This window comes from Rattus rattus, chromosome 1 (assembly GCF_011064425.1).
Source record: "Rattus rattus isolate New Zealand chromosome 1, Rrattus_CSIRO_v1, whole genome shotgun sequence".
NCBI classification, from domain to species: Eukaryota; Metazoa; Chordata; class Mammalia; order Rodentia; family Muridae; genus Rattus; species Rattus rattus.
In genome coordinates this window covers 185,137,204-185,151,896 of record NC_046154.1, presented here as the reverse complement: position 1 = coordinate 185,151,896, position 14,693 = coordinate 185,137,204, and the positions used below count along the sequence as shown (strand labels likewise).

Below are 14,693 nucleotides of genomic sequence, written 5' to 3'. Positions count from 1 at the left end.
GTATACATATTTACACACACACACACAAACACAAACACACATTATTTCCAGATGACCGTTTGTATTGGATAACCAATCGATGTTCTCTTCCCTGCAGAAGGGTATTTCTCCTTTTTCAGCATTCATTAGTTGCCTATAGTTCTTTGTCTTCGTGTGATTTCTCCATTCCATGAGAAAGGGGTTTTAAGTTTGAAACTTTTGTTTGAGAAATATGTTTGGAATCACTAAAAAAAACTCATTAGAATAATAAACACTCAGAAAAGGCACAGATGTGGCTAAAATCTAGGGTTGCCTGTGCCATCATGAACACCGTGCCGAGGAGATACAACACTGAACCCGTTCCAGCTAGGTAAGTCCTGAAAGCAGACAAATGAGTTTCTTTCCTGAAGATAACATTGAAGAAGTGAACCACATGCCCAAGAAAAGTTCATTTTCAGACATGCAGTACAAAGGGACAAAACTCATATTGAAAGCTCCACTTGAAGCTTACAGAGCTCCCATTAATTCCTGAATCTGGACTCAAGAGCTAGTGGAATAAAGCCTGCAGGGTCACTTTGCATGCATCCCATAGAAGTAAGCACTAACAGTGTCTGAAAGGCCAGTGTAATTCAAATGTAAATATTTCTCTGAACCAATGATCCCTTTTTCTGTGTATAAATGAGTGCCCATCGTGGTGAATTTCACTTTAGGTCAGAGGCAGTGCAGTTTGTGTTACAACTAAAAAGAGAAGTACTAAAGCTAAAACAAAATAAAAGATGGTGCTGAAAACCAACACATTCAGCAGTCGTTGTGAGTCAACTTACCCCGATGTGCTTTTCATGAGATGGGGAAGGATGGGTGAGAAAGAAAAGCACACAAATGTTAATGGATACATTTCAATCCAAAGAAAGCCATGGAATAAAACAACAGCATCATTTCAGAGGTGAGAAATCTCATGGGAGAGCACCACGGTGCCTTAGAAATTATTTCAGTAGTGGTAGTACTGTTTTTATTCCACCATGATTAACACACTATGTCCAGAAGGCTAATTAAGCTGAAGGCAGGTCTGGTAGTTGACCAATAAGTCTGTATTCAGTATGAGCCACTCTGAAACATGCAAGGCCAAATTTTCTTAGCCTCTAGTACATCCCAGGAGGAAAGCAAAGGACATCCTTTTCCTGGGGTCACATCTGTGCCAAATTTTAAATAAGCAAATTACCTAACTGAACAATCAACAGTCTTTTGAGGCCGTTATAAAAAGCTCAAGAAAAAGTGGAAAGCAGAGAGCCACACCTTAAGGGAAACAGGTACTAACTTGAGGATCAGAATAATTGGGTTCCTTATTTCATTCATATTTTGATCAAATTGCTATCAGGTGCTTTATTCGACTTTATCCAGTTGCAGAAATTTTATTCTAACAAGTTCTACAATAACCATTATTTAAAAAAGCCATGTGCACCTGTAATAAGAATTGAAGAATGTACAAAGACAAGTTGATTAATTTTCTGTTGTTTTTTTATACTTGATTTTATCTACAGTATAAAGCAAATACTAAATTTAATCCAATTATGTGAATTTTAGTGGGAGCTTTAGTTCCTTCAATAGATATTTACAAACGTTGCTTAGAAAAGGTGCAAGCCTTTTCAATCCGACCTGACTGAGACCATCATAAAACCAATCTCATTCAAATTTCGTTTTGAACTTAGCCAATTTCTCCCTGGAGGTATTAGAGGCATTTGGAAAAATATGGCAGTTAAATAATCCAACAAAAAGCCATGAGAATAATATTTTAAAATTTCTACACAAAACATAGAATAATTCATAGAAAATGAAACTGCTTCTACAACTTATAAACTATATTCACTATAACAAAATATGAGGCAGAAACTCCTATTTCAGAAATTAAGCAAAGTAAAGCACTTCCATTTTGATTGCAAAGCTATTATAAAGGAAAGCTGGATGCGTGGTAGAACACGCTGCACATGCCTCTTCCAGTGGCATTCATTCAGAGAAACCAGGGAGCTTTGAGAAAAATGCATATTCTGTGGCCTCAGATCTGGGACAGCTGCAGCAAGCTCTTTAAGTTTTCTTATAAAGCAAAACGTAAATGTCTAAAAGTTGGCAAGACAATATCCTAAGAAACTTAAGTCACTCCTTTTCCCATCACACATGGAACAGAAATAAGATACGACCTAAAAAAGAGATAATTTTACACATGTTAACAGGGTTTCTTAACAACGCATCTGTGTGCTGTACTGCGAACTTTGAACAAAAAGCATAAAGGCAGTTTCTGAGTGGTCCAGGGAAACTGCCCAGTAATCTGGGATGAATTGTGACCGTGAGCAAAGGAATCGTCCTTACCCTGATACACAATTGAGGCACCATTTTTCAGTGATACAAGGTGATTACATTTGTGCACAGCACTAATAGTTCTAAGGTCTTCGTTTGTCGTACTTTTAAACGTTATAGATTGTATAGTGATGTCAAAAAATTGAAATATAAAAATAAAAGAAATTATAAAAAATCCACATGAAACACAAATTTCAAAGCAGAGTTAATAGTTGTCAAAGTTTCTTATCAGTCTGTTTAATTTCTTTGGATCTCATCAGTCACATGGAGTTCCTTCTCTTCCATACTCAATGAATTCTCACTTGATATGTTACTTTAGAATATTAGGCTTTCAATTTCAGCCCAGAAATGTGGTAAGTATAAAAATGTTTAGATGAGAAATGACAAATGTCTCAGAGATTGAATGGTATTAGTTTAACTAAGAGGAGTAGAGAATATATATATATACATACATATATATATATCCTCTTCTATATAAGGTGCTTACTTTTCCCTTTATAAAAAGCTTCACTCACCCTTTCCCACAGTAATTTGCTTCCAGTAAATTGTGAACATTATTACTTTAATGTATATTCTATTGTTCCAGCAGTACAAGGATAGGAATATGCATTTTGTCAAGAATAGGCTTTCTTTGTTTAAGGATCATTGAGTGTAACAATCAAAGATGGTTTTGTGGATTCATAAAGAAATGCGTTATGTTATTAATGAAAAAAACAAATCCAATAGTGATCTGTTTTTGGAAACTTTAATTTACATTCAGCCCCAACAAATACCACGTTCTGTGTGTATGTGCTTGTGTATGTGTCTGTGTGAGAGTGTTTGTGTTTAAGCTTATTGGTGTGTGTTTGTATGTGTGTGCGTCTGTGTGTTTCTGTGTGTGTTTGTATCTGTGTGTATGTCTGTGTATATGTGTGTGCTTGTTTGTGTGTGTATGTGTGTGTGCTTGTGTGTATTTGTATATGTCTGAGTGTTTCTGTGTGTGTTTGCATCTGTGTTTGTGTGGGTGTTTCTCTGTGTCACTGTATGTATGTGCGTGTGCTTGTGTGTGTGTATATGTCTGAGTATTTCTGTGTGTGCTTGTGTGGGTGCTTCTCTGTGTTGCTGCATGTATGTATATGTGCTTATGTGTGTCTGTGTGTTTGCATCTGTGTGTTTGTGTGGGTGTTTCTTTGTGTCGCTATGTGTATGTGTATGTGCTTGTGTGTGTCTGTATATGTTGGTGTGTGTTTGCTGTGTGTGTTATTTTAAACAATGGAACTTAACCTTTTCAGTTGTCCCACTGGAGTCTATAAAATCTGCTAAAAAATTAGTAACTCTGCTTTTAAAATTTTTGAATTAGCCAAGTTTAGATTTAAATATTCAGATGAGAATCAGCTCACTTTGTAAGTCTCTTCCTTCTTGAGGTTGAAGTTTGTGAGTCACAAATATTTTAATTCATTTATCATCAGCAAATTCAGGAAAGAGTGGGTAGAAATAAATAAATGAGTGTAATAAAGATTGCATTTTGAATTGATTCAAGCATGTACTTAAACTTGTGAATTCTTCTCTAGTGAGCATTAACATTGTATCTTTGAGACTTGGAAACACTATTTTTTTTCCTTACTAAAGACACAGATGAGGTAAGTTTGGAAGAATAAATCATCAAATGGTTTAGGAAATGGGTAGAAATGGTCTTGGATAAGAAGAGTAGTCTAGTTTTCTGGTGGTTATTTTCTCTCTGTCTTTCTGTCTCTCTCATTGGTTCATTGTAAAATGATAAGCAGAAGATGCGTGTAGAGGGATTAGAAAAGGATGATCTCACTAACAAGAATAGTAGAAAGTGGAAAGAGTATCAGTGAGAGAAAATGACCATCCTAGGAGACAGGGAGACTCCACCAATGAGCCAGCTACACTTTGCCCACTGAGATTTTCTCCAGCAGATCAGACAGTCCTAGTTACATAGTAGCAAATACAAACGTATTGATGGTTAGGAACAAGTGAAAGTAGAAAAAGAAATTTAAGGTATTTTTTCAGTTTATTGTAATTCTGTACATGAAATAATAGTTACAGAAGGGGCAAGGGAGGAAATAAGCGATATATTGAATATGGAAAGAAAGACATTATTAAAAGATAATTGCATTTTTTTAAGAAAACTAGGGTTAGGGGTCAATGATCTGTTCAAATAGGTAACTTCAGAAGAATAGGTAGTATCTAGTGCTTCGTGATCTTTATAAACGAAAAACAAAATGTCTAGAAGGTGTAGGTATCGCTTGTCATAGCATTACTTCAAACAACTTTTGATTGTTAATAATGTCTTCAAGTAAATAGAATCCTTAAGGATCTTTTTAAAAAGATTGTGAAATCTGTATTTCCATAAGAATTTAACTATTTTTTTTACAAACAAACCTATGTTGTCAACTCATATTTAGAATGTGCAGAATTTAAAGAATACACTATTGTATGTTTGCACATGTACATGTGCACACATTGCATACAATTTTAAGTGAGAAGCCATTGAGTATAAAAATTATTATTCCATAAAATGATGGTAGGTTAATGGGCTAATTCTGAAGAGAAATTTTCTTCATGAATGGACATGGAAAGGAGATACTTCTTCAAAGACTAAGAAATGTAAATGCTCGAGAGGAATTGAGAGACGTGAAGGGAGGGAAAAACAGTAATCAGGATCTATTATGTGAGAAAGAGTTCTTCTTTCAATAAAAGGGAATAAAAGTAATTAGAAGAAATGTAGTTATTATTGCATAGCTGTTTTCTTCATATTGAACGTAATGTTTTATAAACAGAAGAATGTGTGTATTACATTTATATATGTAGTATAACAAAAGGCATTGTTTCATAAACAAATACCTTTTCTAGTTTGAAACTGCCATTTTATTCCAAGTAGTACCTGGAACACTGTGCTTCCTCTTTCAGATACTTTCAATACTTTGTTTTGGTGATGATAGTGTAATTATATCATTTCTGCTTCACTTTTTCCCCTCCAAACCATCTCATGTACCATCTTGTTCCTTTTTGAATTCTTGATTTTTTCTTTAATTGTTGCTTCATTTATTTATAGATATGTGTGTGAATTTCTAAACCCATGAATATAAACTTAATCCGTGTAATGTCTCAGTCTGCATAACCCCACTTACTTGTATGTATAAGTTTTCAGGACCGCCCATTTGCTATAGGATAGCCAAGTGTTGTGGTCTTCTCTGAGGTGTACTATTTCTTCTGCTCTGTCCTTATAACTTACCTGTAGTCCTTTGTCCAGAGGTGAGACCTCCTGAGATTCTCTGACCACATTAACATTTATTGATATCCTCTTTGTTCAGTTCATGTATTGGCAACTAATTTTGGTCGGATTTCAGGAATATAGCTTTTGGTCTTTCTTGGAGACTTCATGTATGGAAGAAAAGCAGTTTCTATGCCACAGACTCCATGTGCTACAAGATTAATGCATGGTAAATAAGCAGAATGATGCCTAGCCTTGTACTCTTTAGTTTCCGCCATGTTTTTTGGGTAGTTGATACACATAAAACGTATATACTCATGATTGTGACAGAAAATATGAGGAATGAACTCGAGCAGAGGCAATGCACACAAAGCAGTAGAGGAAACCCTAACCAGTACATTGATAAGTGTTTCAAAACCATGAAGTTCAAGATGATAAGCAGAGCCGAATAGGGGTAATGAGATAAGCAGAAACCTGGCAATGTGAAGGTGTAGAGGCTACGTGAAGGTACTTGAAAACGATCACAAGGATTCCAAGGAATGCCTGGGGGACTTTACGCATTCAGAGATATAATTTAGATAAGTGTATTTATCCAAATGTGAAGAATAGATTCTAGGAAGACAATCTGGAATAAGAGAGAGACTGGTATAGCATGAGGACCACAGCTGCAGAGAGGCAAAGAAGCTGGTCTGAAAGGTCAAAAAGAGTTGTAGACGGCAAGATTTACAGCAATGTTGGCAGTACCGTAGACTCCAGGCAGGAAGGATGTAACAAAGCAGAAGCCTAGGGAGCTTTGTGAACTGATGAGAAATTAGTATCTTTGTTTTCATCTAAAGATTTCTCTCTTTATCCAGTCCAAGCTCCTAATCATTAATTATTCTGAAAATGTATTTTCAAACCTAACTCTGAAGAGACTGGAGGCCCCAGGGAGTGGGGAGTTCTGTTGAGGTGGGGGTGCGGGGGAATTCTCACGGAGACGGGGCGGGGTTGGGGGAAGAGATATGGGATGTGGAACAGTCAGAGGGTGGACCTGGAGGAGAATAAAATCTGGAGTGTAACAAAAAGATTAAGTAAAATTAAAAAGAAAGAAAGAAAAAAGAGAATGTGTGAGTTAGCTGGATTTTTTTTAAAGCATCCAAATGTTCTGATTTCATTTCTGAATTGAACTCCAGAAACTTAGAGCAAGGACAACTTAAAGAACGAGTAATGGACTTCAATCTCTCAAGGTAAAGTTGATTCGCCAATTTACCTCCTACCATGTTGACCGGTTCACCTGGTGTGGGTTGTGTATAATCACAGGTCCATTGCCCTTCCAGGTGTTCAGGCCTTCCCTTGTGGGCCTGTGATTACCCGTGGCTCTGTGTAAAAGTTACCTCAACTTCATCAGCTCAGTAGCCTCTGCCTTTGGCTCCAGTTTTTATCAAAAGACCAGAAGAGGCCATATTTGATTGATACTGCTCTCGACAGTGCCCGGGGTCTCATTCTACACATTCAATACATGCCCAATCTTTCTACCAGAATTTGAAAGCATGTCTCGATGTCTTCTGACTATTTTTTCACAAGGTTCCTCTGAAACAGCACAAAATTAATTTCAAATATATTTCCCAGAACTTTATATACAAAGTCCACTCACAGCCTGGTTACTGCATAGAATTTTGATATTTCACACCACCTTTGATGAACATAATATTTCCTCTTAGGCATTGTGTGTTTTCCTATTTTATAGAAATTATCTCCCCATCCTCGAGGGGCTGCAGATACATATGTACATACATGTACATTTATATTAGTCTTGTGGCTGACAGCAAAATTATATAAGTATTTCCACTGAAATTCATACATTGTGATAAATTTATTAAGGAGCTTATTGAAACACTTTATCTAAGATCTTAGGTGTACTTTCTCTTACAAAAGCTTGACAAAATTCTGTTCTTCTTTAGCCACTAATAACAGTGCCTTGCTTGTCCTTTCCATTTTATTCAGTAATCATCAAATCATTTGTTCGGTTTCTTTTGTCAGAAAGGTCATTGGTTTTAATCTTGGGAATATATTTAAAATAAGAGCAACAGGTAGCTTTCAGTCTGGGGCACCTTTATTCCCTCCACAGGCTCCTAACTTAGATAAATGGCCATGGAGCTAGAAGAGCTTAAGTGCCATTCTTTGTCCCCATGTGTGTCTCCTTGCAGACTTTTAAAATCGAAATGTCAGTAGCCTTCATGAAAATCATTGGGCTATAACAACCCTAAATGAATGGATGAAGTGTTACAATTCGTCAAATTTATCCTGTACTTATTTTTGTCAGGACTTATTTCATCAAATAATAGGGGTTTTAGTCAAACCAATAATAGGATTTATTTATAAAATAAAGTTATTTCAGAATCTGTAAAAACCTGGAGTTTAATATCTAATGAGCCCTTGTCGTTATAACTTTTTTCAAATGAAAATATTTCTTGAAAGCATAATGTGTCTGGATAATATATGAGTTCAATCATGCCTATTCTGCAATCAGTTGTTATTCTACTGATTGGATCAAAATAACTCTCTTTTTTTTCTCACTCTTCCTTTCTTCAAAAAGATCAGATATATGTATACAGATGTCTGGGTATACAGAAGAAAGCATTCCTGTTTTCCTTAACTTTAGCTTTCACGAATGAACAGGGAATTATTTTCCCTGGTTAGTCTCTGTGTCTTATTTAGTATCACAAAATGCTTTTAATTGTCCTTGGCTGCAGTAAAACAGATCTCTGATGCGATGTCTGAGTTCCAGCATAGGCACAAATCCAACCTCTGGGTTCTGAGTAAGAGCCTGAGACACATTTCCCCAGGGAACTCTTGGAAATATTGGGTTTACGTTCTAAGAAGTTCTACTATATCTTTTTAGTTAGCTGCCCACCAGAAGACTGTGACTCTACGAACCCTTGACTGCTATATACTAACTGAAGAGCAAATCCTAGCTCTGCATAATTTAACTGCATTTTAACAAACGTGCTTGTGAAAGCACATTGCAGAAATATGATCTCTTATTTCCATACGGAACTACCCTGTCTCTGGTGTCTCAGGAATCTGTTAGAAGCTCAGTAACTACCTGTCGCTCCTCTTTTATACTTTATGTAACAAGTCCATCTCTATAGTGTACCTAGAAAACGGACGCTCTGCTATTTACCTTCCCGGTACTCAGCACCACGTAGAAAGGAAAACACGCTTACACCTTCGAACACAAGTTCTCGACTACAACTCATTTATAAGTTAAAATTGGCTCACAGCTACTGGATAAATATTTATTGAGTGGAAAATGTTGCCGAGTTTTGTGGTACCTTAGAGTATGAATAATTTAAGTGACATTTGCTTTGCTTAGAGATATGCTCACGCTGAACCTTTCAAATGCCAAAGATTAAAAGTGAACCATCTCAAAACATAATAAAAATTATGCATGGAAATAGAGCCTCAGGACTGTGATGGGAATAAATTAGCCGAATCTATAGAGCTTCACTTTGAGCTCTTTGAAGTTCTAATATAAAGATTCATTGGTGGTGATTAAGTTTGACTGCTGTGCTCCAAGGATAATGCTGCTTCTCTGAAGTGGATGCTGCTGCTAGCCGAACTGGGGTGTTAATTTCATTTTAATGATGTTTAAAAATTGATTCAGATACAAAAATCAATGTTCATTTAGCAGTGTTATCTGTTCAGGAGGGTGTAAAAAATTAAACAAGATTCATATAATATTTTTAAATTATAAATGAAGATGTGGGGGATTTTTTTTCAGCACATCTACTTCCTTCATTAAAAATTTTGATACAATGTTTAGAAGCCATGGGGAAATATAACCACAAAATCTATGCAAAAATTTCAAGGACTAATAGTTTTGGAGATAAGTAGCCACTGAGTGACATTTCTATTGGTTTTTTAAAAGAGCCCGGCTTCCTCATGGCTGTCTTCAGAGTTAGACACATTGTGTTATTCAAGCAGACATCTTTAGCTTTAGTACCATCAATAACAAGTTACTTGGGATCAAAGAAGACTCTACAAATGTGAACTCTTTGGATTAATATATGTTAAGTGGTCTAGAATAACAACTCTAAGGAGTGAAAATATAAAGAAGAAAGGCGAAATGTACACATAATTTATTATGACTGGGCTATAGATCATTGCTTGAGTGCTTGCTAGCCCCATACGCTTCTCCTGCATCACAATAAATAAAGCAACCTGATGGAGACACCATGGAGACAAACCTCAGCATATGCATGGGAAGAGCTTTCTAGAGTAGGTTAATTAAAGTGGGAAGAAGAACCCTAAATGTGGGTGGCGCTATACTCAGGGTTGGACTTCTCTTCTTAAGAAAAAGAATAAAATAAGTTGAGCATCAGTATTGATCCCTTTCTACATCATAACTGGGAATGGGATGCGGTCAGCTTCCTCCTGTGCCCACCAATGCTTCACCATTAAGAACTGTATTCTCTGAAACGGAATCAAAATGGACATTTTCTTCCTTAAATGGCTTTTGTTAGATAACTCGTAACAGCAGTGACAAAACCAACAAGAAAAAAACCTTTAAAAACGCCAAATATATTCTTGACGTTAAATTTGGGTGATTTGACCCTCATTCAGGAGTTGAGAGGTTTTTGCTTTGTTCGATCGTTTGTCTAAACTAGTTCATGTCTGGCTAATCCAGAACAGTCTGTGCTTTTGTGTTTACTGTCTATGTGGTTAGCCTTAACTTTTAAATCATCCCAGTCAAGTAGCTGAATATTAAAAAAAAATGGTGGGTGGCTAGGAGAGCAAATGAGCATTTCATGATCAAGACGACAGACAGGAAGGTGAGGGTGCAAAAATTCTTACTCCCAGCTCTCTCATTGCCAATTTTAAAATAAGAGATGTCGGCTCCCATTGAATAGAAAGAGACACCAATAATCCAGTGAGAGAAGACAGGGGAGGATGGTATAATCTCGCTCTCAGACATATGCAGAGTGAGACCACATGACAGACAAGACAACATTGCATGGAGAGAACATCCTAAGAATAAGTGGCTCAACCCTTTAAAAGACTAAGGGAGCAACGGCAGGAACTGAATGAGGACTGCCAAGACTCTGATGGGAAGTATTTGAGTAAGGATGTTTGGCTTGAGAACAAGCCATTGATACGTAGTGAGAACAGCAAACTGAAAAGAATGTAAACTGAAAGGTAATTGATACACAACTAACCATCACTTCCTGATAATGTTCCAACGGAAATAAGTTTCATGCAAGTGCAGACTAAATGTAAGATTTAATCACATCCTGTCCCAAAGCACTGACTACACACGTATGCTAATGAGTTCTTTTTATAGAGTAGTCAATAAAAAGGAAAATATCTTATCTTTGTGTATTCTTTAATAAACTATGTCCATTAGTTAGATTTGTTTTAAAATTTCATCTTCTTTTTTTAGAGTTATAATAAACTAGCCATAATATAAACAAAGGAGAGAAAAGAAGAAAGTTCTCCGTGGATAGCTATGAAATTAAAGATTTAACTTTCTTAATAGGATTATACAAATGAAGATATTTGAAGCGGGTTATGAGAAATATTGATATGTATCTTTAAGTTATGAGTAATGAAGAAACATTTCAGGACTTAACATTTAATCCTATTCAAGATATAACATTCTCAAAATATTTCTTTTCTAGATAAAATTTCTATTGAGTCTGGATAAATAGTTTCAGTAAATTACTGCCAACTAGTAAATAATTGTTAATAAATGAATCTGTGTTTTATAAAAGTAGAAATATACCTGTCACAAACTGATATCTAGAGCAATGACTATTCCTTAGTGGGAGGAAGCAGAAACAAAAAAAACATCAAAATGAGTTATAAATGTTTTAGAGAGTGGAGAAGGAGCAACTCACAAAGAGACTGGGAATAAAGTGAAATTATAATGCTTTTAAAGGCTATGTTCTCAGGGAGATGATGCTTTATTTTTGTCACTGAAAATGTTACTATGCAGCTAAAAATACGTTATTTATGGAATCCCTTTCTAACAGCTGTTGAAAACCAAGATTTTTTTTCCATTTTAAAAGTCATTTAAATGTTCCATATTACATGTGAATGGAAAGATAAGCTATCAGTTTCCTGGCAGATGCCAAACAGTCTGTTCCCGCCTAAGATAACTTTATATTCAGCCAGAGAAATATTGTTCCTTCTGAGTCCTCCTTGATGAAGACTAGAAGCATAACTGCTATAAGGAGGAACACAAAATAGCACTCTCGTTTTGTCGGGCCAAATCAGAACTTCTTTTGGCCTCAGTAGTGCTGTCAATACGACTTCTAAGTATACAGAAAATAATCACATTTGGAGGTCAGTGCTTTGGTCACTGGTTTCAATTATGTAGTTTCTTGTGTGGAAGAGTTTTATGCACATTTGAATCTTCGGTTAATTCTTATCACTTTGGTGAATCATGAGCACCAAGTGCTTGAGATAATCCAGGAACACTATTAAGTGGTTTTAGTTCCCGTTTCTCTCTTTCTTGCAAAAGAAAAATGTTAGAGGAGCATAATAAAGTATTAGAAGAATGAGAAAAAAAATAAACCTCCAAACCTACTTTTTCTTCAGCCTTCTGTCCTTTTCAGCTTGAGTGCCAAGTTTGCCTAAGCCCAGCGATTCCTGTGCTGCAGCTTCCGTCTCCATGAAGCCTCCTGTGGAGAAGTGACTTGATATCAAAGTAGAGGTATTTTGTTCATTCTGTAAGTTAACATCTCAAAGGATTATGGGTGCAACTGCTGAGAGGCGTGATGTCTCTCAGGATTGCCCTGCTCCTACTGTCTCCACATACATCAAAGGACAAGGTCACACATACAAATGCACTGAGAAAAATCAATGCAAAAAAAAGGAACTAACAGCGCTCATTCATTTTTCACAAGCAGAGATGTGGAAGATGGTAAATATGTATGTGTGCCAACAGGCAATCGTACAGCATTCAACACCCATGCCCATTCCTTTGACTTTTCTGGTGGAAGGTAAGAGTGAATAATTGAAGAGCACGCTTGTTGTATCACCCAGTGAGAGACATTCTGGTGAGTGGAAACCTAGATGTCTGCTTTCAAGTCCCAGATTTTATAGCATGCAGACACCCTTGTTGGCTTGTGAAGGTTCTGCATATAGAGTTCCTACAACTCACTGTGTACATCTGACTGAATCTTATGTCCTTATTGGAAGCCTTGTGCATAATGAGATGGACTTCTCTATGTTAAATGTATGGCTGAAACAATTTAGGTCTGTTTTCAAAAGACCCCAAGAAGATTATTCTTTTTATCTAATATACTGAAGATAACTTGAATTAGTGTCAATATTAGTGAGGTCAGTAATTATAGTATGCACTCTATATTTGTAGATGTATACACATATGTATATATGTATGTATATGTGTATATGTATATGTGTATATATGTTTGCTGTAGTACGTATAGTATGCGTGGTCTCGGTGTGAACAAAAGAAATTTCATGTGCATCAGTTATGGAAATACATATTTTATAATGTCATTATTTCACTCCAAACCTCTCTCTCTATATTGATCCATAAATTGCTAATCACAGAACTTAATTAAAAAATGTGAGCTTAATACTACATTCTTCTTCATCTTTAATATTTTGTGTACATAGAAAAGACATGAAGTCACATTAAAAGGAAATTATTCTCTATTTTCACGTGGATGAAGATATACATATTCTTTTAAGTAGAAAAGACTAAAGTTATATGTAAACATAAGATTAGAAATCTTCAAATCTGATACCAATAATAACTTCATTCAACTATCATAACAAATACCATCCTCCAAATTTAACCAATACACCAGAAACTAATCAGGGAAGAAAATTGTCACTCATTTCTTTTGTATATTTTCTTGTTTAAAAGTTGAGGGCTTGACTAAAATATGGTTTCTTTTGTTATCAGAACAAAATGGTCAATTAGTTACTGCTGTTTTTCATTTTGTAAATTAACTTAATTTACAAAATAATTTGTAAAGCTGGAGCCTATTAAATATAGAATCCTGATAAAAATTAATTTAATTCTTAGCCTGACAATCTTATTACTGGGGTAGTTATTTGTTTATAAAAAAATCCCCCTTTAATCAAAACACATCATTCACCATCCAGATTCAATCAACTCGGTGTAATGAAGATAGAAGGACAAATATATTTTATTCCTTATATTCATGTGCAATTAATTCTGCAGGAAAGATTTCTATTACGTAAGAGACTCACTGTGCTCTTATACGGAAAGCCACTTGGTGGCTAACGAAAGTCTCAGAGGGAAGATTTTCAGATCTGAAATTTTCCATTATGCACAGTGATAGGATATTTTGGACTCATTTCTCTCACTTGTGTATATGCCTTAGTGTACATCCATAAATTATCATTTATAATCAGAGAGTAACAATAAAAATGTTCTCTTAAATGGAAATGAAGCGAATGACTGACTTAAGAGACATAAAATGCTGGATGGGTCCATATGGCTTCACCGTAGACTGAGGAGATGGAACTATTTGATATGTGTGGGGATGCTTTCAATTTCCACGTTGTTGGATGAGTCAGGCATTTTGGGGTTTGAAGTAATAAAAGGAAAATTACCTTGTGATGTAGAGGATTTTTTTCAAAATCTTAAATGTTTAAATAAAACATGTTCATTTTTTAAGCCATGGAAGTTTTAGAAGAAAAGAAAAATTCTGTGATAAGACCAGAAATGGGTTCTGTTGCTCCCTGAGTTTGGAGGAGTTGGTCTGACTGGAACTGGAACTGAGCACAGTTTCATATATTCTGCTCTAAAAATGCAGAGCTTCTGAAGATATAAAACCAAGCTTAGGTTGCTGGAAGACTGTGTATTTTCTAGGTTTTAAGTTATACCTTAGGCGTAAGCAATTGTGTTTGAAAAAAAAAAATCCCAATGGTTTAGTATTTTATCCTCAAATTCAACTGCAGATAAGTAGAAAAAAATTTAAATGTAAGGGTCAATCAAAAGATTTTTAGAGGGGAAAATTAAGATAAGGAACTCGATAAGCATATATGTTAAATAAACTATTAGTAAATAAATGGTCCCTATTTTAGCAAGCATTTTAACAACACAATTGCGAGGTATACTACAATATATCAAAATTGGCCAATAATTTGGTAAAGGCCTTAA

The 14,693-nt window shown here is 35.6% G+C and overlaps 1 protein-coding gene across 18 annotated transcripts in view; it reads right to left on the bottom strand.

Moving 5' to 3' along the window:
• The window catches only part of Ppfia2 (PTPRF interacting protein alpha 2), a 460,024-nt gene that overhangs the window by 44,285 nt on the left and 401,046 nt on the right, over positions 1-14,693 (bottom strand). For 10 of the 18 annotated variants that reach the window (XM_032912081.1, XM_032911998.1, XM_032912066.1 and 7 more), the window contains exon 21: positions 12,117-12,210. In XM_032912081.1, the coding sequence (XP_032767972.1) occupies positions 12,117-12,210 (94 nt within the window). Of the gene's footprint in view, positions 1-803; positions 813-12,116; positions 12,211-14,693 lie in introns of all 18 variants that reach the window. The other 8 variants (XM_032911955.1, XM_032911963.1, XM_032912051.1 and 5 more) reach the window with 1 other exon arrangement.